Genomic DNA, 26,339 nt, shown 5'->3' with positions numbered 1-26,339 from the left:
ACCTGCCTTTGCAACAGCGTTGTTGTCCCTGTTCGAATAAAATGGTTGAAAATATCACACACATACTTTTGCACTGCAAATTCTATCAAGAAGATAGGATACAATTAATTATTCCACTACTTTATAGATTCAAACCATTACAGTATTATATGGATTTTAGTCCTGAAACCCTTCGGGTATATCTTTTAGAGGATAGTCAGAGAACTGTATCTTATGCAGTTGCAAAATTCTGTGTGACAGTACTCAGGAAGCAGAATCACTTAACAAAGGAAATGTCAATTGCTAGGAAGGGAATTAATGAAGTGAGTTAGATGTGTGTGTTGTGTGTGTGTGTGTGTGTGTGTGTATAAAATCATCTTTTATGTATTTATCCATTTTAAGTATTTAAAACCCATTCTTTTTTATCTGTACTTAACTTGGCTAGTCTTGCAGCCATAATAAATGATTGATTGACTGAATACTGATTAGGGGGTGTCAGCCAACAGACTTGTGCTTGCTCCTAATGTGAATGCCAACGATTATCATCTCTTTGAAACTGGTGCTTCCTGCATTTTCTTGCTGAGGAAGCTGATATCTTGATGGGGAGGAAGGTCTTCCTTTTGATGAAATCCTACCTGTTTGCTTTTGTATGCTTGCTTTTAAAGGGAGGGGGTGGGGAAACAGCAGTGCCAATTTTGAGATTTAACTGCCATCTGGTCACACACAAGACAGATTATCTGTCTGAATTCTGGTTTTTCTTATTAAACCACCTGCCAAGTTAAAACAGCACAGCTGTTGGAAATTACTGAGCAAGAAGGCTTCAGTGGGGTAAAAGCTGGATGCAGAATTCATGCTGCCTACAAGAAACAGATGTACGATTAATTCACGTGTGCCAACAAAAAGTGTGTGTGAAAAGGCCATTCTTATTTTCCCCCTTTGTCCCCCTCCCCCTGCCATAGATCTTTGCTTTCTGTCGAGGGAGATGCCATTCATATGACTTGTTGTGCCACAGGTTCTTTGCCAGAAAAAAAGGTTGCTTTGGAGGGTGGACACGATGATGTATCTTCCTGAGGTTGGCAAATCTGGCTTGGGAAACTTTGGGAGATTCGGGGTTAGGTGGTGCCTGGGGCAGGCAACATAAGTGGGGATGTGCTGCCGTGGAGCCCACCCTCTGAAGCTGCCATTTCCTCCAGCCCAGAGGCTCCAGGGGAACTGCCATGAGCTCAGCAGGTGGCCTTGGGTAAGCCACTCCTTGCAGTCCCAGCTCCCCAGCTGTATGGTGGGGGGGTAATAATAACACTGGCTTTGTTCACCACTTTGAGTGGGCACTGATCTGTCTAGAAGAGTAGTATATTATTATATTTATTTATTTATAGTCCGCCTTTCTCACTGAAATCCAAGGCAGATTACGAGTGAAAATACAGTATTATTGATTGCTAGGTCGTTTCACTGAGCACAGCACAATAATGAACAAATTAGGACATTCATGGAAACAGTGCAATAGTCGTCGTGGTCGTCATCGCCGTGGGCTAAAAGTCAGTGGTTATCCCGGGAGTTCTCCCGGACTTGCCTGGAGGTTGGCAACAAGCACCTTTCCCGGCCTGGCTCCCATCTGTTTCCAGCAAAGGGGGCGGGGGAGGATAGAACACCGTGTATCTCTCCGGGTCCCCCGCTAGCCAATAGGAGCAGAGCGGAGCGTCTCCCAGCCAATGAACGGAGGGCTCCGGTTGGCCCGGACATCCTCCTCCTGCTCGTAGAGGCAACAGCTGTTTGCAGCGGCGGCGGCTGCGGTTGTCGTGCGGAGCGAGGGAAGAAGGAAAAGGACGGCGGCCTGGCTGGAGGAGCAGGTAGACAGCGCGGGGGTTGCTGGAGGGCCGAGCCTAGGTGCCCTGCTTGCTCGAGGGGGGTGCTTCCCCCCCTCGTCCGTGCGGTTGCCTTCTGCCTTTCCATCCCTTTCTGCTTTGCCGGGGCCGGTTCCGTGTCCTTCATCATCTGGTTTCAGGGTTGCCAACTCCCAGGTGGGATCTGGAGCCCTCGCAGACGGCAGAGATCAACTAACCCTGGAGAAAATAGCGGGGGGGGGGTTTGGCCTCTAGGGCATCGTGCCCCACTAAGGTCCCTCCTCTCCCCGTTCTCCATTCTCTTAAGGCTCCACATCCAAATCTCCAGGAATTTCCGAACCTGGAGTTGGCAGCCCTGGTTTTCTTGCAGTAGACTAGGCCCCTTCTTCTGTGTCATTCCTCTTCCTCTGTCCTTGCTCTGACCAGGCTGCAAGTTTTTTCTCTTAAAGTCACAAACTCTAATAAGTGCTGTCCAGTTTATTATTAATAATAATAATTTATAATTGCTGTAAGAATCCATGGCTTCTTGCCCAATTGCATGGGCGAAAGTAAGCAGGCCCTTCCCCTCCTCTCAGGAGCGTTGCCAACTTTTTGAGGGGGGGGGGGCGGTTGAAGTTCTTTCAAAACTATAACTGATCTCCAGATTACAGAGATCAATTTCCTGGAAGATATGGTTGCCAACTCTGGGTTGGGAAATTCCTTGGGATTTGCAGGTGGAGCCAGTGGAAGCTGATCTTTGGGAAGGGAGGGAGCTCAGCGTGGTATCATGCCATTGTGTCCACCCTTCAAAGCAGTTGTTTTCTCCCAGGGGAAATAATATCTGTTGTCCAGAGATTCTGGAAGAACGGCAGGCCCCACCTGGAGGTTGGAACCCTACCTATATTAAATGGCAGCGCATAGGGTTCACTCTATGGTACCACATCCCTGCTGAGCCCTCTTCCCAAACGCCACCCACAGATCTCCAGGAATTTCCCAACCCAGAGTTGGCAAGCTACGTTATAATTCCAGAGGCGCTCCACCTGGAGGTTGGCAACCCTATCCTGGGCCTGTGGTTTCCCCTCAACCTGCCCACCCCAATTTCTACAGAGGGTAAGGTTGCCACTCTCCAGGTGGGGCCTGCAGATCTCCCAGAATTCCAACTTACCTGTAGATAACGGAGATCAGCTCCCCTGAAGGAAACTGGATGTGTTGGGTGGTGGAGTCTCTGGTGTTAATAGTCCCTCCTTTCCCCAACCCCCATCCTCTTCAGGCCCTGCCTCCAAATCTTCAGGAATCTGCCCCCCCACACACACACAGTAGGCAACCTTTGCACCAGACTTTTGGTGGGGCAGCAGTTCGCTACATTGCACCCAAATTCTGTCCCTCCTTGTCACTTCTTGCATCCTCTTGCTGCTTCCTGAGGCCTGGCGTCCAGAGGCTACTTCGACTGAGCAGTAGGCCCTGTCACTGTCCCAGGCAGGATTCTGCTTCATGTTTGGCTTTGCAAGCAGGGAAGCCCTCAGAGTCTCTAAAATCCTTTTCTAGCCACCTTCCCCCTTTTTTCTCTTCCAAAAATCCTGTGTTTTTTTTTAAAAAATTCCTTTCTTTTAGTATCATTTCCCCTTCCATTTCTTTCTGTTTAAAAACATGTTTTGCAAACATCTCTCAGTTTTCTTTAGACTGTTGCTTTAAGATTGGCATTTGGTTCTAATTATTTTTTATCTTGTAAGCCGTCTAGGGCTGGTTCCTGGAGAGGCAGTGTAAACATTTACTAACCAAATAAAACCAACTGCCGGGAGTGCATTGTTGACTTAAGTGGGAGAGGGAGTTGAAAAAGATTATCCCCCGTAAAAGAGCATATTGAAGTCCCCTCACATGCATCTATACCTTTCGCTTTCTACCTGCTTACTTATGTGTACACTTACAGAGAGGAAAAGAAACAATCTTCATTTTTATCTCCCTCATCTATAATTCCTTGTGGATCTGCCGCTGGTTTTCATTATTGCTGAACATGTCATAAACATGAAAACTTGCAAAATAATCAAGGTGCGGTCCAGTGCAAGGGTCCCCATTGTGTCACCCGCTGACATCTTTCCTGGTGCCTGTCGCATGTTTTAGGAAATTGGGTGGGGCTTCTGATGGGCAATTGTGCTGATCTGATTGGCTGTGCTGGTTTTTGCTTTACTCGCAGTTGCAGCCACAGCACAAGGATGACTGACTGCATGACTGAAGCTGTGCGTATGCCAGAAAATATATCTAAACAATATGTTCATTTTGAAAGGCATCCTGTTCAACAGAGCTCCTTCCTGAAATGTTGAAGAGTTACCGTTAGAGCGATGCATGACCTCACTTCCTGACATATTGTAGTTGGCTCCGCCTTCTGGGGTGGCCATGTTGTAATTGCGCTCACCACCCTGTGTCAGAATTCCCAAAGTGCCCACAGGTTCAAAAAGATTGGGAAACCCTAATTGAGTGGCTTTGTATCCCACCCTTCCTCTATGGAGCCCAGGACAATATACATGATTCTTCCTTAATAATGCAATGGGTCAGGGGGAAATGTTTGGAAAAATTAGAAAATTTAGGGTAACACAGGTAGAGGGTCTATGTTTTTTTCCCTTTTATGATAAGTGAAATGCTTTATAAGGCAACATTCAACTCATTCAAAATGCATAGCAATGAAAATATCTGAGAACACTTTCAGTTTTTTGGATGGAAAACAATGACATTTTTTGGGTAGTGCTTGGCAAAAAAAAATCCTGTGTCTGATTTTGCTGCTTTGTGTGTGTGTGTTGGAATTTCACTGGCGATCACAGGTTTAAATCCCACCTTGGCCACCAGCTCAGCAAGCTAAACCATAGGCTAGCCAACCTCTCACAGTCTATCAACTGCCCTTCTGCAGTAATGGGGTGTGTGTGTCATAATACTGGCCTACCTTACAGACTTGTTGTACAGATAATAACTTGATTCAGACAGAACACAAAAACGGGGTTTATTTCGACTATGAATAGCTTGTGAAAGCTTGCAGATAGTTGTGCAAATTCTGATTTGCCTAAATAATTGCTGGTTTTGCCTCTCCTTTGCTGTGTAGTCATGAAATAAATCAGGATTAAGCCAGAATGTTTCCATTTGTACATCTCGTGAAACCAACTGTGCTTAAGAAACTAACTTCAAACCATGGTTTAAGACCTTGTCTGACGAACCCTAACTAACACCCTTTTAGCCAGCTGGGTGACCTTGGGTCAGTCACAGCTCTCTGGAGTTCTCTCAGCCCCACACACCTCACAGGGTGATTGTTGTGGGGATAATAATAACATACTTTGAAAACCGCTCTGAGTGGATGTTAAGTTGTCCTGAAGGGCGGTATGTAAATCGAATATCATCATCATCATTATCATTATGGATTTGACCCATAACAACGCTTGCCTCTTCTGCCTTTCAGCCATGGCATCGTCTGGTTCTCTCCTGTGGGCCGTTGATATCTTTGGCAGGGTCTACACGCTTTCAACTACAGGCCAGTTTTGGGAACTCTGTAAACATGGGCAGCTGGAGTTCAAACGTGTTTCTGCCGTCAAACAGTGCTGCTGGGGAATTGCATGCGACCACCAAATACATGTTTACGTACACTCTAGTGACGTCCCAATCCGGTACCAGGAAGAAACTTATGAGAACCAGGTACGGATAGTAAGATGGGTTTGTTCTCTACTAGAGACTGGTTGGTTATTATGTCTGCGTGTCTTCTTGAGAACTCTCTTGAAGTATTAATAAATATCCTTGAAGGAATCTGCCTGTATTGACCACCGTTCTTTGACTAATAGTGGTATATTTGAGCTTTTAAAGGCACGTGTGGGTTTTGACCAATTTTCTTGTGCTTTAGGAGCTAGACTGGAGAAATGGGGATTGAGCCCGGGACTTCCTACATATAGAGCAGTTGTTCTTCCTCCAAGGCACTGCTCCATCTCCACTGAGTTGGTGATGAGTAGCAGTGGAACTCTGCTGTGGATGGTTATCTCTTTTTACTTCTCATGAAGGAACCCCCCACCTCAAGAAGCTTCCAAGAAACTCCTCGGTTCCCATGACACACCCTTTGAAAAACACAAGAATATTTACTTATTTTACTTCATCTATACCCAGTTTTTCTTCCCAGTGGGGACCCAAAGCAGCTTACGTTCTTCTCTTCTCCTTCATTTTTATCCACACAAAACCCCTGTGAGTTAGGTCAAACTGAGGGCCAAACTACAAGTGATGAATGACACCTGAATGGCAAGTGATTCCTCCCTGTTCACTTGCTCTCCACTCAATCCACTTGCCGTTCAAGTGTCATTTGTCACTTGTAGCTTGGCCCTGAGAGGGAGAGACTGGGCCAAGGTTCAGTGGCCAAGTGGGAATTTGAACCTGGGACTCCCAGATCCTAGTTCAAAGCTCTTAACTGCAGCACCACACAGTCTGTCTCACTAGTTGTAATCCAGTTATAGGACTTTATAGACTAGTTGTCTCTAGACAGACTAATTATATGTCGAGCTAGGCCGCTGTGTTGGCGCTGGGCTTTAGGGTGCAACGCAACATGTGACCATTTTCCCTCTGATAGCGCTGGAATCCCGTGATTGGCTTCTGTGAGAAGCTCTTGCCTAGCGACCGCTGGCAATGGAGCGACGTGAGTGGGCTGAAGCATCAGAAGTTCGAAAGCTTTGCTCTGCCGTCGCCTCACTGGGAGTGGGAGTCTGACTGGTACGTGGATGAAAATTTTGGAGGGGACCCCACAGAGAAAGGGGTAGGTGAATAATATTGAAAAGGGGTCTATGTCCTGGAAAAGGGGGGGCATTGAAGGGTGGGATTGGCTGCTTGGCTGGCTCACGGATCATGCTCGAAGGAGGGAATGTTTTGGCTTGGAAGGGTGTGCCGCTGTTTTTAACAGAGGGCCGAGAGTATGCTATCAATATCTACTCTCTGTGGAAAGACCACCCCATGCTCTTCAGTTATGTGGAGACAGGGATGTAGCCTTCCGCTCTGTCTGACCTTCGTTGGAAGTTTAAAAAGATCAAGTATCTCAGTGTTCATATTTGCTAACCAAGCAAAGTAGCTAAGCTCTTGCGAGCTGCTCTTGTTTTATAAGGGGCACTGCAACTCTTGAAAAACATATTCTTGCTTATCGTACTCGTTGATCAGCTGTAATTGTCCACTGAGGTTCCCGAACTGGTTATCCAGCTCTGGATCAATTAAGAGGCCGAGAATAAGAACCAGAAGCGTTTGGGAGACCGATCGGCTGTAACGTGCTCTGTGTGTCCAAACTGGCAATTTGCTGCAACACCAAACATGCTGCATTTTGGGGAAAGTGGGAATTGCAGTGGTATGCAGCCTGAGTTTTAGACTGGGTTTGATTTGCTGCACACATTAACTTTCCTGGTCTAAGTGGAGAATGTGTTAATCTACAAGACATGCTGCTTGATTCAGAGAGAGAGTTCCATTAATTTCAGTGGGACTTATTCCCAGTAAACTAGAATGGTGTGCTGGTCCCAGTGGTATGCATGTGCTTCTCTAACGGCAGTCACGATTAGCAGATCGGGGAAAGGGTTTTCTGTCAAGGCCTGGAAAAGGTTCAGGTGGTAATTGTACTTCAGAGATATGGAAGAGAGGGATGCTTCTGAAGTATTTATAAATCATTTGAAAACATGATCAATATGCAGACATTGTTTTGCTAATTGAGGATCCCTATACTGTATTAATGATATCAGTAAATCGTGAGCATGTAAACCACGCAAAGTTCTCTCTCTCTACTTTCATTTTGCACTAATTAACCCCTTTTGCCTGACAAACTCCCCCGAATGTCCCCCAATTGTCTTCCCCATTCCATGTAGCTCCCAACCAATAATTGGGGCAAAAACGCTACATTTGGTTTTAGAGTTACAATTCGAGACCGGCCAGGTTCGCTTAAGCCAATCCAATCTCAGGAATTTGCACCCAGTGGTTTGATGCTGGGTTCAGATCCAAAGCTGACCTTGATTTCCAAGTTCCCTACTGGAAAATGGGGGGAGAGGATCTACGAGCACGTGCAGAGGATCTCTGTCCTCAAGAACTGCCTCAGCGCTAATGTGGATGGCCTGGTGTCCTCCATCCGCATGCACTGCCCCCCAAAATCCCAAGCTTGGAGCAAGCAACAGATTGGAGGAATCAGCAGCACCTCATTGCCTGGGAGCTTCTCTGTCCCTAGCAGGGCTTTTTTTCAGCTGGAACGTGGTGGAACGGAGTTCCGGAACCCCTTGAAAATGGTCACATGGCTGGTGGCCCCGCCCCCTGATCTCCAGACAGAGGGGAACTGAGATTGCTCTCCACGCCGCTGAGCAGCGCAGAGGGCAATCTCAACTCCCCTCTGTCAGGAGATCAGGGGGCGGGGCCACCTGCCATGTGACCATTTTCTCCGAGGGCAACCCACTGAGTTCCACCACCTCTGGCCCTGTTCCCTAGTAGTAAAAGCACCCTGCTGGCCAGAAGGGTTGTCTTGATGGAGCCGAAGGCCTTGCAAGTCCAGAAGAACTCTCGGGAGCACTGGGAAGCAGGCGGGGGTTGCAAAACCAGCATGGAGGCATCGAAGCCAGAGTGAGACCCAGCTAGGCCCAGGACAGGCATGGAGGGAGCGAGTATTGAACCCCTGCCCCAGCCTCTGGAGCTGAGTCCAGTCTAGGGTATACCCCAAGTGAGGCAGTCTGGGTGGGGCTGGAGTGCTGGGCTGTGGATCCAGGAAGGAGGGGGGAGGGCAGCCTAGCTCAGTCTCACTGCTCATCCTGCCACCCCCCCCCACACACACACCTTTTAAATTTTACTTCCTTTGTACTCCACCTTTCTCCACAGTGCGGACCCAAAGCAGCTTACATCATTTTTCATTCTTCCATTTTTCTTCTTCACAGGAAACCCTGTGAATTAGGTTAGGCTAAGACTGCCCCAAGGTCCCCCAGCAGGCTTCCATGGCCAAGTGGGGAATCAAACTTGGGTCACCCAGTTCTGTTGGCAGTTGTAGCAGCAATGAGATATAACAATAATAATAAGTTTGCAGAGTAGCAGAGTTTGATAATAGCACAGTGGAAATAAGTAGACAGACTTCTGTGATTCTAGCTCTATAAAAATACCACATAATAGGGTAAAAAAGGGTACATTTGGTAGGAAAAACAACAAACAGTTTCTGACTACATCTTGATAGTCTCAACTAGGTACTAGAGAGAGAGAAGCTTAGACTGCATGGTCTAGTGAAGTAGTAGTAGTGTAGCAAAAGAAGAAGTGAAGTGAACAAAGAGCAATAAAACCTTAGTATATGTTGCTAGCTAATTGCCCCCCAATAAACTGGCTCATCCAATAGACAATCCTGGATTCCCTCATTAAGACTAAAGACTCCCACTTTCTCTGGCAAGAACTTCTCTCGAGGCCTAAGTGGTCCTATGCTAACCAGCTATCTGACTAAACAAACAAAACAACAATTTAACTCTTTCACGACTGAGCGTAGGACACTTGCACAGATTCCAACAAGTTCCTAGTCTGTCATTCTAGCCCCTGTGCCACACTGGCTCTCTTGCGATTAGGTGGGAAAGGTACCAGGTCTAAGTGGTCTGACTCTCTGGCAGGGGTAATGGTAAGCCGGTCCAGGCCAGTGCAGAGTCCCAGGAAGGAAGGGGCTGCAGTGCAGCCTTCTGTTTTTTTTGCTTTGAGCCCTCCGAGAGAGTCAGAAAGAAATGTTCCGTTACTTTCTCCCGTTCTAATACAAACTTGAACCATGATCATTTGTGTTTTTTTGAAATAACGTCTTGCAGAAATCCCCATCAAAGTTGATGGCACGTTTTGTGGGATTTCTTTTATGGGCCAAATAACAGTGTCCGTGGATCTATGGATTAAAACCCTGCAACCCCAGTGTGTAGCTTTTGCATTATGTTAAGCGTTACGAGTTGGGCCTGAACGGATTCTGTGCTTTGTACTGTGTCCTCTTGGATCTTTAGAAAAAGGAGCCTTTTAAAAATTTTCCGGACCTCTCTCCTCTTCAGGGCTGGACGTACGCCATCGACTTCCCAGCCACCTACACAAAAGACAAGAGGTGGAATTCCTGCGTGCGGCGCAGAAGATGGATTCGATACAGGAGATACAAATCTCGAGATGCTTGGGCAAAGGTCTCTCTCGCCTCTTAAACTTTTAAAGCCCAGCAGCAGTGCGGGTATCCCCAGATCTTCTGTGATCCCAAGTGGCTAACTGAGCAGTCTCAAAATAGTAGAGTCCAGTAGCATCTTTCAGTCTAACCAACTTTATTGTAGCAGAAGCTTTTGAGAGCCACAGCTCTCTTCGTCAGATGCATCGTCAGATGCATCTGACGAAGAGAGCTGTGGTTCTCGAAAGCTTCTGCTACAATAAAGTTGTATTTGATGAAGAGAGCTGTGGTTCTCGAAAGCTTCTGCTACAATAAAGTTGCATCTGACAAAGAGAGCTGTGGCTCTCGAAAGCTTCTGCTACAATAAAGTTGCATCTGACAAGGAGAGCTGTGGCTCTCGAAAGCTTCTGCTACAATAAAATTGGTTAGTCTTAAAGGTGCTACTGGACCCTTCACTATTTTGCAACTACAGACTAACACGGCTAACTCCTCTGGATCTATGAGCGGTCTCAGACGATTTAGCAACAAGACATGATTCCAACTCCTTGGAGGCTATCCAGTTAATACATTTATATAGCACTTTTGCACATTCAGGGACTGCCACATATGCTATATTGTAACCCCTACAAAAGTCCCATAGGGTAGGGGGATGGTATGATCTTCATATTGCAGATGGTGCGAAGGAAAGAGAGTAGCTTGCTTGAGACCACCGAATTCATTTCTGGCAGTAGTGGAATTCTGACTTCTGGATTCCTTTTGTAGCCTCTAGCATGCAATGCCAGCAAAAGAAAAACAACCAGGGTCTGATACAAGAATGTAAGAGGAGCCTTGCTGGATTAGACAAGTTTTCTATCTAGTCCAGCATCCTGTCCTACACAGCAGCCAACCAGTTCTTCTGGAGGACCCACAACGGTGTAGAAGCCAAGGCCTTCCCCTCTGGTGCTGGGATTCAAAAGTTTCCTGACTGCCTCTGACTGCAGAGTCCATGTGGAATCGCTATTAAGGCATATTCCATGAATCCGTCTAGTCGTCTTTTGGGAGAGGAAGATAAAGTTTTCCCTACCCGATTTTCTCTATCCCAATGTATAATTTTATAAACCTTTTTCATGTGTGTGTCCCCCATAGTCGTCTCTTTTCTAAACTGCAACATGGAGATATGATTCCTTTATATATTGCTATTACATTGATGTACGGCTGTGAATGTGGGTGCTGCACTAGAGAAACCTGAGCCCCTGACCCATGGAGTTTGCACGCAAAACCTTGACATGAGGGAGACCTCACAGGGATACAGAGGCAGAAATAAAGCAAGGGAACTATTGTATTCAATTCTCGTTACCTTTGGTTGGGCTTAGTTTCATTAGGAAAGGGTGGGGGCTCAAGGGGGTCACATCCAAGGCTGCATGGTAAAGATGGGTTTTCAGAAGTGGGTAAGAAGGGTGACATCACACAGGTGTTTGGAGAGGTCATTCCAAGCATAAGGATCAACAAGGGAGAGAGGGCAGAGTCATTTGAGGGGGCGAAAGACCTTCATGGAGCTGTTTTACTTTTACGACACTTCCGCCATGAGAAAACCATCAAGCTTTGCCCCAACCTTATCCTCTTTAGATTCCGTCTGAGGAGGATCCCAAACAACTGCCAGATCCCTTCAGCGATCTCTCAGTGGGAGGATGGGAGATCACCGACGAGCCTGCGGGGCGCTTATCAGTCTGGGCTGTCTCTTTGCAAGGAAAGGTAATGCCGTTTTGTTGCTGGGGTGCTAATCGACTGCTTGTTCGGCTACATGGGCAAAGGGGCATTCTTGTGTCAGTCTGGATCTTCAAGGGTGGAAGGAAGGTAGCCAGGAGGGGCAGAGGAGTGGGGTGGAAATTCATGTGGGAACTGTGGGTCAGCAAGAAGAAATTCCTCCGATCGGGGGAGGGTGCTCGCTGGCAGCTACTGGCTGACTCCAAGGCCTCTAAATCTGTAACAGTTTTCTTCATTTTAACTTTTGTCTTTTAAAGATTTGTTGACCGTACAATGCATCTCTTTTTTCCTCTACGGGCTAAAATTCAGATGCCGTTAATCAAGAACATAAGTACAGCCTGCTGGATCCTACCAGCAGCCCGTCTGGCCCAGCATCCTGTTTCATGCAGGGGCCGTTATCCTGGAGGGCCAACAAACGGCATAGCAGCCAAGGCTTTCCGCTGGTGCGGCCTCCTAGCACTGGGATTCAGAGGTTGACTGCCTCTGGACGTGGAGGTTCGCTTTAGTTGCCATGCCTAGAAGCCAAGCCATTGATAGACCTCACCTCCTTGAATCTGTCTAACCCCCTTGTAAAGCTGTCCGTGTTCATGGCCGTCACTTCCTCCATTGGCAGTGAATTCCATAATTTAATTGCTCGTCAAGTAAAGAAGTACTTTTCTTAATGATTTCATTAAGTTCTAGTAATGGGGGAAGGGAGAAAAAGCTTTCTCCATTCACTTTCCCAGTCCTATGCATAGTTTTATCAACCTTTATCATGTCTCCCCTTAGCCGTCTGCTTTCATAGACTAAGAAGACCCAGACTTTTCAATCTTTCCCCTTAGGAAGGGTGCTTGAACTGTTTAATCATCTTGGTTGCCCTCCTCTGTTCTTTTCCCAGCTTTGCCATGTCAGACGGGCAGATGAATTTATTGTATGTGGCCATAGGCCTTTACGAGTTAAAAACATACAATTCTAAAATTTTAAAGCTCTGCTATGTCCTTTTTGAGATACGGCGGCCAGAAGTGCACACCGTATTCCAGATGAGGCTGTACTATTGATCTATGCAAGAGCGTTATGCTGGCTGTTTTCTTTTCGGTTCCCCTCCTAATAATCCCTGGCTTGCCTTTTTTCACTGCTGCTACACACTCGGCAACAGTTTCATCAATTGCAGTATTACAGAGCCTGAGTACGCTTTTCTTGAAAAGGTGAACGTGACCAGCAGTAGGGGTTAGAGATAACCACAGGGTATATCAGACTGAGAACATTCACCCCAGGGTAGTTTGCACAAGACTTTCTCAAGCTGGGGGCAAAAATAATTTTTGCTGCTTAACAGCAGAGCAGGTAATAAGAACATGTCACAGAGTTAAGTATTAAACATCATCTCATGTCCCGTGCTGACCAAATTAAGATCCGTAATTTAATCTGCCTCTCCTCCCCTCTTCAGTGCACACTTCAGGCTATTAGCCCATGCAGGTCCTGAGTTCCAGGGTATCAACTTGCCTGGAATTGGCATAGACTGCCAGAATGGGGAGGAGAACCAGAGGCAAAATACTCTTTAAGTGTGGCCCAAACAGGTGTTGGATCGATGGGGCTCCAGCACAGTATTTTACAGTCAGTTAAGTTGGTAAAAAGGGACAGGAAATTAGGGAGGGACCCAAACTCTAATACTAGCTTGGTGTAGTGGTTAAGAGTGGCAGGACTCTAATCTGGAGAACCGGGTTTGATCCCCCACCCCTCTGCTTGAAGCCAGCTGGGTGACCTTGGGTGGGTCACAGCTCTTGGGGCAGCCCAACCCACCTCACAGGGTGATTGTTGTGAGGATAATAATAACCAGGGCTCATTTTGAGGGGGAATGCGCAGGAACGCAGTTCCGGCAGTTCCTCAAAGAGGTCACGTCAGGTGGCCCCGCCCACCTGACTCTCGGCCGTTTTGGGCCCATTTCAGCCTGGATTGGGGCCAAAATGGCCCAAATCGGGCCTCTGACAGGCAGTGGATCACTCCCCCGCTCAGCAGCAGCCCGATCCTGACCATTTTGGGCCCCTTTTCAACCATTTCCAGCCCCTTTTTGCTGGTTTGTGCCCAATTTCGGCCCAGAATGGCCAGGATTGGGTCCAAAACAGCCAGGATAGGTGATGTCAGGGGGTGTGGCATATGCAAATCAGTTACACTAATGACACACGTCCAGTGATGGCAAGGGGAATAGCATATGCTAATGAGTTATGCTAATAAGTTCCTCCAGCTCTTTCTACGGAATGACCCCTGATAATAACACACTTTGTATATCACTCTCAGTGGGCATTAAGTTGTCCTGAAGGGTGGTATATAAATCTATTATCATTATCATTAACAACTCTTGGCTCATTGTTGCAGCAGCTTTTTGAGATGACGAATTGAGGTCCTTCCCTGCTCTGTTATTAAGGTCCTTTTAGCTGGGATGGTAGAGACGGAGCTAGGGACTTTCTGCATTCGAAATTCGTGCTGTGCTCCTAAGTAACACCCCCTGTTGCCTACAACTTTGAGCCTTCCCGCTCGTGATTTCTGAACGCTGCCTTCTCTCCCTTTATTTTTTAAGGTCTGGTACAGGGAGAATGTCTGCCACCACAATCCCGAAGGTTCTTCATGGTCCTTAATCAGTACCCCTGGGGAAGTAGTTCAGATCAGCTGTGGGCAATACGATCTTCTCTGGGCGACTCTTTGGGAAGGGCAGGCAATCGTTCGGGAAGGGATCGACAGGAATAACCCGCAAGGTCAGTCCCGTTTCTTGTCTGCTTCACTGTACCGTACGGAGCTTGGATGAGCATTTTAAATCGTTGGCTTTGCCTTTGACAGGGGTTTCTTGGACGGTCGTACAGCCTCCGGTTCCCGAGAATGGCATTTCACATGTGTCTGTGGGTGTGAATGTGGTGTGGGCAGTTACCAAAGACGGTAAAGTAAGTAGCTGTGAGCAACAGGGGTGGTATGTTTAACCCTCCCACCACCAGCTTGGTCATTTGGTAGGTAAATATTTCTCATTATCGTGGAAAGGGGAGTGGGAATTAAAAACTGAGGCAAGAGTCATGTTTCATAAGGAGAATACTTGCTTTGCCTGCAGAAGGTCCCGGGTTCAATCCCCAGTATGTCCAGTGAAAGAGGACAGGGGACAGGTGATGTGACAGATTCTGCTTGAGACCCAGGACCATCTGAGTAGACCAGGGGTCCCCCAGCAAACAATAAGCATGAGGCCATTCTTGTCGCATCCTGCTTGTAATCCTCCCATGGGCGTTTGTTTTTTTCTTGATGCAATTTCCAAAGCTCTGCTCAAAAGAAATGCCATGACCGATTGGCAGAAGTTGACTGCGCGGGTGGAATTTGCGGGGCTAAAAAGGGCGGTTGCTGACTCTGACCTGTGCACTCTTATCGTAGGTCTGGTTCCGAAGAGGGGTCAACTCGCACAATCCGTGTGGCACCAGCTGGATTGAGATGGTTGGGGAGATGATGATGGTGAACGTGGGTTTGAACGACCAGGTGAGGCTCCCGTAGGGATGGCAGGGAGTGGTCTAGATGCCAGTCTGGGGATCTGGCCCCACAAACCACCTCCTAACAAATCTTCAAAGAGCTCGAGGTGATGGGCGTGATTCCCCCTTTCTCTTTTCTATCGTGTCACTGATCTCCTATTCCTTGCTGAAAGCAGATGGGTGAGAGGTCTCTGGTGGACAGTGGGCTCCCTGAAGATGAGGGGCTGCATGTCAGTTGCTCCTCTGCACAAAAGTAATCCTTCCATTTAGGAAATTGATGTTGGGAGAACAGACTACCTAACCTTTGGGACAGCTGACTTTGTTCCTTGGGGGAAAGGTGAGCATTCCAGTCAAGCCTTCTGATCTTTTCCTTGTGTAGGTGTGGGGGATCAGTTGTGAGGACCGAGCCGTTTATTTCCGGCAAGGGGTCACTCCAAGCGAGCTTAGCGGGAAAGCCTGGAAGGCGATAATTTGCAGCCGAGATACTGATCGTTCTCAGACTGGCAGTTCAACAAGTCTCCTCAGGTACCTGTGAAATTCTGGCAAGCAAAGGGTTGCAGGGGAAACAAATTGGGAAGATCTATGTAGCCCGAGAATTCTTTAGCTGCAGCACAATTGCAGTTCCTTGTTGCTGTGGTCGAGAACCCATCTGCTAGACCGTGAGCACCCACAGAACTGCCATTTAGGGGCAGGGGTGTAGGCTAGTACACAGGTGTTGGATGCAAAAATGCTGTGCCTGTTTTCCTTGCGCATTTATTCCCAAGACTCTATCATACATGCTCTGTCTGATCCCCTTTTCATAATGTTTGGATCAACATTTGCTTTCCCCTCCTAGCTTTTCTGCCTTTGTCCCTTTTCTGGTTGGCAGACGATGGTTCATCTTGTATGATTCCCGCCCCCCCCCTTCAGTCACACTGACCTTTCACTTCCCTCAGAGCAGCTGTGCTTATTAGTCACCTTTCCGTGTTGCCTCCTACAAGTTGGAATGTTCATGAACCTTCCATGACTCAAAAAAAGTACACAAAGATAAACATCTCCATCATACCCTGTTAGGAGCTGCTGCTAGATCCAAGAGTACAGTTGGAGGCCAGAGTGCACAGCAGCTTTGCTGAAGTTATGCTGATGGAGGATAGGGAGAACTGGGACTCCTAAATAAGCCGTCTTGAATTCCAGCATAGAAGGGAGACAGAATATATTATTTTATTTATTTTATTTTATCGTATTTGTATTTCACCCTCCCCGCGAGCAGGCTCAGGGCAGATAACAGCATTAAAACATTTAAAACATTCCAAATAAAACATTTAAAAGCATCGTACAAAAATATAAAAAAATAGCAGCACTCTTTTTCTTGATGGCGGCAATACCGTTAATTAGAAATAGTGCAACAGTACAGTTGAACATAGCAGCAGCTTAAGAACAGTGGTGGGCAGCTCTCATAGGGAGGGGAGTAGATGTTGTATCCTCCAGCCAGCGGAGGCCCAGCCTCAGCCATAAGCCTGGCGGAACAACTCTGTCTTACAGGTCCAGCGGAAAGATAGTAGATCCTGCCGGGCCCTGTTCTCGGTAGACAGAGCGTTCCACCAGGTAGGAGCCAGGACTGAGAAAGCTCTGGCTCTAGTCGAGGCCAGGCGGGCCTCCTTGGAGCCAGGGACTGATAACAATTTCTTTTCTCCTGATCGGAGAAATAAGTGTAAGAAATGAAAGAATTACTTCCTTGAATGGATATGGCTGTCAATCCAATATCTGGTTTTCCTTCTCCCCCACCCCGACAAGTGCTGGCTGCTTTTTCACTGATGATATTAAGGAGCAAAGCAACTCATTTCTCCGGAGCAATGGAGATCCTCTGTCCGATGCCGAGATGCCTTTGGCTATCGCCAGCTCTTGCCTTCCTGGGCTTGCTGATGGTGATGATAGACATGACGAGGCCAGCCAGGCGGCCAACTCAGATGTGAACCCAGTTGCAGATACTGCATCCACCACTCCTGAAGAAGCCGGCCCCGCTTCAGACCAAAGGCTCACGCCTGTCCCGGAAAAACCTTCCTCTGATCAGGATTCCCGCCCAGCGGAGCTGCAGTGGACCAACATCGACTTGAAGGAGGCCGGCAAGACCCCCGCGCTTTCTGTCAGTGCCTTTGCGGAGACGTCCAGCCTCTCCTCCTTTGGTACATTACCACTCGGCATGGAGGATCGTTACGGGGCCGACGAACATCCAGTATGGGCCTGGGTCTCTGGCGGAGGCTGCCTGGTGGACTCGCTCAGCTCACTGAAGTGGTTCATGGTACACTCAGGTATATGAAGATTGCTTTTAAAAAAATTTATTCTAGGCAGGTATTAAAAACATTTCTACCGTGCTCTTCAGAGTAGAAAACACTGTCCTTGGTAGACTGAGGGCCTGATTCAGTATAAAGCAGCTTCATGTTTTCTTGGCTTACAGGGCCAGAAGAAGGTGCAGCAAAATCACATCGTAGCTCCATCTGGCTAATATTGTCTCCTCTGACCTGTAGCAGGTGTGTTGATCACACAATAGTATGATACAATGGTTAGAGAGCCAGACTAGGCCTAGGGAAACCAGGATTCAAATTGGTGACCAGCTTTCTCTGACCAGCTTAGTCCATCTGACCTACTTTGCAGGGTGGTTGTGAGGATAAAATGGGGAGGGGAGGAGATGGTGAGTTCCACGGACAAACTGTAGGGGGGAAAAATCTGCTGAATAAATATGACCTTTTTATCCCGAGCAACGGCTGCCTGTATTTTCCCCTCCTGCTCCAGATAGTTCTGTGTTACTTGAATTTTTTACTGTGCGCTCCTCTTCCGGCTCCTTAGGTTTAGCCTCCTCGGGGCAGTCCCTCTGTCCATCCATCACCCCAGCACAGACTGCAGTGTGGCGCAAGCAGATCTTTCAACAGCTTGCCGAAAGGACCCGGCGGGAGCTGGAGAATTTCCGACACTACGAACAAGCCGTTGAGCAGGTGAAGTGGAAAGGCACCTGTCCTTTCCAGTTTTGAGAAAGATTTTTGTCTGTCATATTTCTCTTCTTTCCTCTGAGGAGGTCTGGATGGATGTCATGTAAGGTACACACCTGTAAGGTAGGTCAACCAGAGAGTGCATGACTAACCCCTGGTGACCTGTGGAGCGGCTTTGCTGAGAGTGTCTCTACACATAGAGAGATATCTGACACATGAAGAACACGTGTCGAGAGATACAGTTTTAGCCAGAAAGGGTAGTTTAAAAAGAGCCAGCAGCACAGTTTGTGAAATACCAGAAGGGAAACTTCAGCCTATTAGAACCTCTCCAGGTCCGAAGGCAGCTCCAGCCCATTCCCATTTCTCACTGCCCTCTGGATGCGATCCCACACAGTTTTAGAGTGGAGAGGTGAAATTGACAGAGCCTTCAGAGAGGCTAAGATGACATTAACAAACCCTTTGAGGAGCCATCTCCGCTGGATCTGTCTTTTTAAACTACAGTCCCCTGATAACATTGTGTCTCCGTGCGCTTGAAGAGCATGTGCTGAAGCATCTCGTGTAGAGAGACACTGAGATGGGCAGAGCCACAAGGTGGCTGCTGCAGGAGGCAGAGTGTCAGGCTATGGGTGACAGGATACAGCAGACAGATCCCTGGCCCATTGCAGCAAGACACAGGTTCTTGGTCAAATGGCTTTTATTCAGAAATCAGATCATTTCCATACATACGTCCATACGACTACTTAGAAGCAGGGTAGGCATCTAAGCAGCAAGAGTGCAAGTTGATAGGCATGACATCATGTGAGGGAAACTTCTCTTTTAACATTCAAGTTTGCTTCTTTCCCCCTGCCCAACCATAAACAAGGCTTTGGCGCTCTTCTGGTCTGAGAACGGTCCACATATTTGTGATATCAAGTTGAGTTACTAGGAAGCAAGACATAGCAAAATCTGGGAAAGAACACAGGGTCATAAACACTGGAACCTGTTACAGTCCAACAGATAAACGTCTGAGAAAGAAATAGTTAAGACACTGGCAAAGTGATATTGAGTTACAGCAGGATACATTTGTTCAGCACAACAGGATCAAAATTGGCATGGATGGGGCTCAGACGTGACACAGAGCCTGCCATACAATGGGAACCGTAGCTTACCTTCACTCATACATTGAAGATCATGCTGTGGTGGGCAGGGGCTCCTGAAGCAACATTTTTAAAAATCTGCTCAGCCCATCAGAAGCCTTGCTGGACAAAAGCCTCACTTGCCCCCCCCCCTTCCTAAAAACACTTGGTGGGAACCAGGAAAGGTGTCGGTGGCCCCACAGGAGCCGTATTGGAGAGCCCTGCATTAGGCTATCACCTGGTGCCCCAGATTCTCATATGTGACATGGAAAAGAAGAGATCTCACAAGGCCTGGGGAGGGGTTACCTTGCTTTTTTGTGGCTTTTCAGCCTGAAATGCTGCTGTGTTTTGATTTGATTTGTTTCCCCCCCCCCCTGCTTCTGTAGTCTGTGTGGGTTAAAACAGGTACCTTGCAATGGTGGAGAAGCTGGAAGCCTTACAAATGGATTGACGTGCGGGTGGCCTTGGAGCAGTTCACGGGGAACGACGGCACACGGGACAGCATCCTTTTCATCTATTACGTGCAGCTGGAGGAGAAGAAGGTACGTTCCTCAGATCGCACTGCCTCCAGGCACCTCGTGTTGAATTTTCTGCTCTGGAATTGTGTTGTATTTTCTGGGTTCTGGTGTGGTTTGCTTTTGTATGTTAGTTCTCTTCTTTGTTTCAGTGATTTTTCTCAGTTGTTTGATCTTGCTTAAGTTTTGAAATGGGAGAATTAAGCCCCTTGGAGCAGGAAGCCCTCTAAATGGGCACCAGATATGTTTGGGTGCTGTTGTTTCATTTTAGAATCATAGGGTTGGAAGGGGCCTCTCGGGTCATCTAGTCCAGCCCCATCTTGCCCTTTAGATTTTTTTTTTTTTTGCCATCAGGTTGCAGCTGACTTTTCAAGGGAAGACACGTTCAGAGGTAGTTTGCCATTGTCTGCCTCTGCATAATTACCCAGGTCTTCCTTTGGCAGTTTCCCATCCAAGTACTAACGGGCTGACCCGGCTTAGCTTCTGAGATCTGATGAAATCATGCTAGCCTGGGCCATCCAGGTCAGGATACTGCTTCGATACGCATGGGTTTTTGGTCAGAGGCCTGTGCCCTTTGCTTCTCTAGTACCTCCACGTGTTCCTCAATGAAGTCACCATCTTAGTGGAGATCCTGAATGAGGCCAAGCATTCCTTTGCACTGTATACCCCAGAGACGACGAAGCAGCGTTGGCCAATCCGGCTTGCAGCTGCTACTGAACAAGAAATGCATGACTGGGTGAGTCCGCGGTGCTGCCGCCTCTTAAAATCATCTGTGTTTAAAATTCATCTTTGTGCTTCATTGGGACGGGGGGGGGGGTAGAATTAACAGCATCAGCCTGTGGAAATGGTTTTTGTCTTCATATGGAATAAAAAAGCTAAGCACTTTCCTTTTGCGCAAAGCTGACTTCCTTTGAAAACTACAACAGTGAATTCTTGGAGATGGGTGTGTATATTTAACTGACCAAAAGTAGATTGCCACTGATGAAGCGACTTCTTTTTGTAACAGCTGTCAGTAATGTAATTATTCTTTCCCCACTGTGGTAAAACTCTCCAAGCTGCTTGCAGTGCAGCAGTTAAAATACATCATACAATAAAACACACACATTCACTGTAACAATCAGAATTAAAAAAACAGCCGGAGGATTAAAAACCCTCAACAACCACCTGTTAAAACCACTGTTATCTCGGTCAAAGACCTGCTGAAAAAGGGGAGTCTCAGCTTGCGTTATAAAAAAAAGGAAATAAAAATGGAGTCAAATGTACATCACCAGGAAGAGAATGACAGATTTCACTCTGCTGCCTGTTATCATAGGTGTAGCAACCTGATTTAGATGTAATGCAGGCTGTGTAGAACCCTGTGTAGAATAATACACCTTAACTGTATTATTTTTATGTTCTTAATTATACATGTAAACTGCAGAAGGATTTAAAGGGGAGAAATAGAGTTGTTAAGAGAAATTCTCTTAATTCCTCTTTACCTAGTTTCTGAAATCCTACAATACTTTTTCTCCTTTTAAGAATTTGGACTCAGTTTCTAATCAGTTCCATTTTGATCAAATAGAAATACGAAGAGGGAGGGGGGGAGGGTCTGCAGAATTTCACTCTGTAGGTGTTCCAGAAGCAGGCAATGTCTTCCCAGACTTTCATATCCTCCTGTTAGAGTGCCATCTTGTGGTGGGTGACTTAAAACAACTGCATGTGCTGAAGTTTCAAAAGGGTGCATTGATTTCTCTTCCCAGAGAAATGAAAGAGAAATCTTTTTTTTTCAAAAAAGAAAAAAGAGAATTAGAGAAATCAATGGTTGTATCCAAACAGGTGAATTTTGAAAAAAAAAATCCCTTTTCCATAACAACACTAGAAGCCAGCTTGAGTGGTGGTTTCCTTCTGAAAAAACATAGTAGAAAAATCGCCTTCAGGCATATGATGAATAAATGAGAAACCTCTTGAACACGACATGTTACAAAACTGGTAGTAGTAAGGAGTTGGGGGTCATCTGGGAAAGCACTGAGGGCCAAGCTGCAAGTGACAAATGACACTTGAACGGCAAGTGGATCGAGTGGAGCGCAAGTGGAGAGCAAGTGAACAGGGAGGAATACACTTGCCGTTCAAGTGTCATTTGTCATTTGTAGCTTGGCCCTCAGAAGAGACCAATTCAGGAGCTGCCGCTGATTCTCATAGCTCCATTTCGTCTTTGAAGATCAGGAAATGCCAACTTGTTTCTAACTCTCTGCTCATTTTGACCCCCTCTCAGTTGGCTCTACTGAGCATGTCCTGCTGTGAAAGCCGGCGGATCCAGGGCCCTCCATCGCACCAGGCCATTTGGTCGGTGACCTGCAAGGGAGATCTGTTCGTCAGCGAACCAACTCCCGATTTGGAGGCAGCAGCGCACCCAATGCCCTGTGACCAGATGTAAGAAGCTTCTAATGTTCTCCCTTTGTTACGTGGGTCTCCATACGCTTCTCTCGGTGCATTATGGTAAATTTTGATGTGGATGTCCCTGGACGGAGAACCATCTGGTTCAGGGATCTCTACAGTGGTTCTCCCCTCCAAAATAAACAATAGAGAAAGTGTTGAAACCCTGAAAAGGGCAATTAATGAAGTAGTTCATCTGTCTTGGTCCAACACACTTCAGGTCTTGACATACATCATCCCACCTTTTTTCCAACAAGTGTCTCAAAGAGAGGGTGCACATGAGGTTCCTCCCCCTTCCAGGCACCAATCAGATCCAGGTGGCTACATCATGTGTCTTAGAGCCACACTTGGGGACTTCTTCACAACAGGCAGATTGCCCGTCCCCTTCCGGGCAAGATGTTCCTTTGGGTGCCAGCACAAAAGGAGAAGCAGCTCCTCATAGAGGAGGTGCAAGAGATCAAGTTTTGAAATGCACTCGCCAGCCCTTTATTGACAGTCTCTTGAGGTTTGCCTTCCTCCTATAACGTTTTGAAAAATGGCTCTGCCTTTTCCCCCCATGCCCAGTTGATGCTGCAGAATTCATCTCTGTGTCCTTTCCTAATGTTCAAGGATGAGGGGGGAAAGGCCGTCTCATAGCCTTTGAGGCTGGTGTGGGGTACATAGTTTGGAAAACATGCCTTGCTCTTTTTTCTTCCCCCTATGGATCCCTGTTTTCTGGTCCTTACAAAACAGTTGAAGGGGACAAGCTAACTCTCCCAGTTATCAGTGTCCTTCAAGCCTCTTTATTTCGCTAGAGGACCCTTGTCACTTGTCCATAATAAACTGCCTTATATGGAGTCAGGCCATTGGTTCCTCTAGCTTAGTATTGTCTGCTCTGACCAGCACAGGCTTCCCAGGGTCTTTGGAAGAGTAAAATGTAATGGGGGAAATTTCCAATTGATTACAAAGAAGGAGTTGAGGGGCAAACTGGCAACTAGTCCTAAACGTGTGGCTGCTATTGCATGTAACTGGCTGTGAATTTTAACACACAACTAAGCCATGGAATTCCTTTCCTTTTATTCCCTTAGAAGCTCATGGATTAACAAATCTTGAGCTACAAAATGTTCTTATTCATCATTTTTTGGAAGTAAGGGATGTAAGGACTGAAAAGCCAGGAAATTTGCAATTTGCACCTGACAAAAACAGCAACTCTAGTGAACTGCAACCCCAGAACAATTCAGCACTCAGGGACAGTTGCTGCAAAATGGCAGTCTTCACATATTCCTCATCTGACTGAATCAGCTCTGACTCCCCAAAGCTTATGTTAATGTTACTTATTTCACTCTTTCACACCACTGGACATTTTTTTTTTTGGTGTAGCAGACCAACTTCATAACAACAATAACATTCGATTTATATACCACCCTTCAGGACAACTTAATGCCCACTCAGAGCGGTTTATAAAATATGATAAAATATGATCCACTTAATACCAAATGACACGTAACAAGGTACGAGCTTTCGAGTTCACCAGAACATTTCATTGGGCTGCACGTTTATAAAAAAATTAAAAATAGAGGACTGCCTCTTTTAAGATGGCACCTGCCAACCAGCAGCTTTTAGACTAAAAACTGTTCTCATTTTTTTTTAAGTTCTATGATTAAGAGCAAGGCAGTGATGTTGTTCGTCAGAAGGCCTACAGCCAATTACTCTAACAGATAAGACTTTGAAGCGGAAGCTACTAAGAATCCTGGGAGGAATATTCAGCAGATTCTCTCATCCTTGTAGGTTCTGGCAACAGATTGGAGGACATCTCCGCCTGATTGAATCCAACAGCCGTGGAATAGTATGGGGCGTGGGGTATGACCACACAGCCTGGGTTTATACCGGAGGATATGGAGGTGGTTTCTTTTCAGGTAACTGATTCCCCCCCCCATGCCATTGAGCATCTGGCTGCTTTACTATAACAAAATTCTGTGGCTCTCAAATGCTTTAAAAGTGGGACCTCCTGCTACATCTGTTGGACTTTTCAGGACCCAGTTGTCAAACCTGGTTATACCCTTTTCCCCTGACATGAGCCTCAGGGATCTCAAAGCCGGTCACACCAAACAAGTTCATATATTATTTTTCACATGTTGATAAATATATAACATTGCTGAGGAGAAGGCTGTGTTTTGTGGCCCTCCGCATGCAGAGGCGAATTCAGATTTGCCCTCAAGGCTTTCAGAGCGGCTGTCACCTTCTCCCTCCTTGCCCCATGACCCACTTCTGAGAGAGGTGAAACTCACTTTTGGCTCCTGCCCCTCAGTTTGTGGATCACTGGCATAATTTCTTCTCAGTGTTCTTCCCTTTCTCAGGATAAGCGTGTTGATTCGCCAGGTACTAATCTAGAACGATGTTCATCTTATTAAATTAAGAGAAAATTAAGTCATTTTTATTATCTCCTTTTTACTGTACTTTGGATCTCTGTTATTTTTTTAAAAAAAATTATAGCCATACCTCCGGATGTCATAAACTTAAGCCATCTCAGGATGGCTTAAGCCAAACTTAAGCCAAACTGATAGCCATCTCAGGATGTCATAAACTTAAGAAGAGTTGTTCGGTAGGTATTTTTTAATAAAAAGAACAGGCCTATAGTAAAATTGGAATTGTTCAGGAGGATGCATTAAGATAGAGAAGGGCTGTAGTTTATGGTGCTGTCACATTTCTTGTTTTTACTGCATTGCTTTCTACTTTCTCTAAGCCAGATTTTGCATTTATGTCATGTCTTACATGTTTTGATTGTGTTGTTTCCTAATTTTCAGAGTTTATGATATGCCTTCTGTTGTCCCTATAGCATTGCTAAATTTTGTAATCCGCCTTGATCCTCGGCGAGAAAGGTGGGCTATAAATATAATGCCTCCCATTTTGCAAACTGACAGCCCCATGGAGTAAAACCTAAAAAGCCAAAAAATTAAAACTTACCATGAAAATGAAAAGCGCGTAGGAAATAGGGATTACTCTGGTTTGGGTCTTACAGGCTTGGCAAACGGCGCCGACAACATTTATGCCCAGTCAGATGTGAAGAATGTCTACATCTATGAGAATCAGCGATGGAATCCAGTCACCGGATACAGCAGCAGGTGAGGGGTCCTGGCGCGCAGGATGGCATGCTTTCCTCATTGTGATGAGTAAGATTTGTGAGTGTTGTGTAGCAGCAGTGTTGAATTTCTTAAAAAATAGATATAATCCCCCCCCTTCCCCTTTTTAGAGTTGTTATCTCTGCCTTGGAAGTCCCGATTCCAGATTCCTGGAGTGTGGCAAATGTACTCTGTACACATTCAGCGAGCGCCTGGCAGTGCAGGCCTAAGCAGAGCTGCACCCTCCTGAAGTCAATGGGTCCAGAAAAGGTGTAACTTTACTTAGGACCGCTTTGGGTTAAAAATCCCCATTCAGTCCTGAAGGGGAGGGGCCATGGCAGAGCATCTGCTTGGCATGCAGAAGATCCCAGGATCAATCTCCAGTAAGGATCAGGTTGTAGGTGATGTTAAAGGCTTCTACCTGGACCCTGGAGAGCAGCTGCCAGCCTGAGCAAGCAATACTGACCTTGATGGACCCAGGGTCTGATTCAGTAGCAGGCAGATTCACTTGTGGTGGTTGTGGATTTTCCGGGCTGTATCGCCGTGGTCTTGGCATTGTAGTTCCTGACGTTTCGCCAGCAGCTGTGGCTGGCATCTTCAGAGGTGTAGCACCAAAAGACAGAGATCTCACTCTTACAGGATGACTCAGCCCAACCCCACCTTCCTGAATAGATATAAATTACCTGCCAACATCTTCTCCACACTGTGACACTGAGAGATCTCTGTCTTTTGGTGCTACACCTCTGAAGATGCCAGCCACAGCTGCTGGCGAAACGTCAGGAACTACAATGCCAAGACCACGGCGATACAGCCCGGAAAATCCACAACAACCATGGTTCTCCGGCCGTGAAAGCCTTCGACAATATAGCTTCACTTGTGGTTGGTGAACAAAGGTATTGTTAGATCCCATTTTGCTGGGCTTGGGCAGTGTGGATATGTTCTGTGGCTTGGCCTTCACGAGTCCTTGTGGAAAGGACTGATCATTTTTCATTATTGCATTAAACTTTTATCCCACCTTTTCTCAAAAGAGCTGGGGATGGCCTACGCAGTTCCTTCTCCTTGTACTTTTGTTCTGTAAATAAAACATAAAGATTACTCTTTC

The 26,339-nt window shown here is 46.6% G+C and overlaps 1 protein-coding gene across 4 annotated transcripts in view; it reads left to right on the top strand.

Moving 5' to 3' along the window:
• TECPR1 (tectonin beta-propeller repeat containing 1) overlaps positions 1–26,339 on the top strand; it is a 56,898-nt gene that overhangs the window by 4,286 nt on the left and 26,273 nt on the right. For 3 of the 4 annotated variants that reach the window (XM_054993506.1, XM_054993508.1, XM_054993509.1), the window contains exons 1-16: positions 1,754–1,826; positions 5,239–5,471; positions 6,385–6,567; positions 9,821–9,943; positions 11,524–11,649; positions 14,213–14,387; positions 14,470–14,570; positions 15,043–15,144; positions 15,514–15,659; positions 16,908–17,422; positions 17,958–18,103; positions 19,599–19,754; positions 20,314–20,463; positions 21,979–22,136; positions 23,907–24,034; positions 25,138–25,240. In XM_054993506.1, coding sequence (XP_054849481.1) covers positions 5,241–5,471; positions 6,385–6,567; positions 9,821–9,943; positions 11,524–11,649; positions 14,213–14,387; positions 14,470–14,570; positions 15,043–15,144; positions 15,514–15,659; positions 16,908–17,422; positions 17,958–18,103; positions 19,599–19,754; positions 20,314–20,463; positions 21,979–22,136; positions 23,907–24,034; positions 25,138–25,240 — 2,543 coding nt within the window. In that variant the 5' untranslated portion in view covers positions 1,754–1,826; positions 5,239–5,240. Of the gene's footprint in view, positions 1–1,753; positions 1,827–5,238; positions 5,472–6,384; positions 6,568–9,820; positions 9,944–11,523; positions 11,650–14,212; positions 14,388–14,469; positions 14,571–15,042; positions 15,145–15,513; positions 15,660–16,907; positions 17,423–17,957; positions 18,104–19,598; positions 19,755–20,313; positions 20,464–21,978; positions 22,137–23,906; positions 24,035–25,137; positions 25,241–26,339 lie in introns of those variants that run through there. The other variant, XM_054993507.1, reaches the window with a different exon arrangement.

Source organism: Eublepharis macularius, chromosome 12, assembly GCF_028583425.1.
Source record: "Eublepharis macularius isolate TG4126 chromosome 12, MPM_Emac_v1.0, whole genome shotgun sequence".
NCBI classification, from domain to species: domain Eukaryota; kingdom Metazoa; phylum Chordata; class Lepidosauria; order Squamata; family Eublepharidae; genus Eublepharis; species Eublepharis macularius.
Note: the sequence above shows the minus strand (reverse complement) of the source record. Positions and strands in the feature narration are given on the sequence as shown.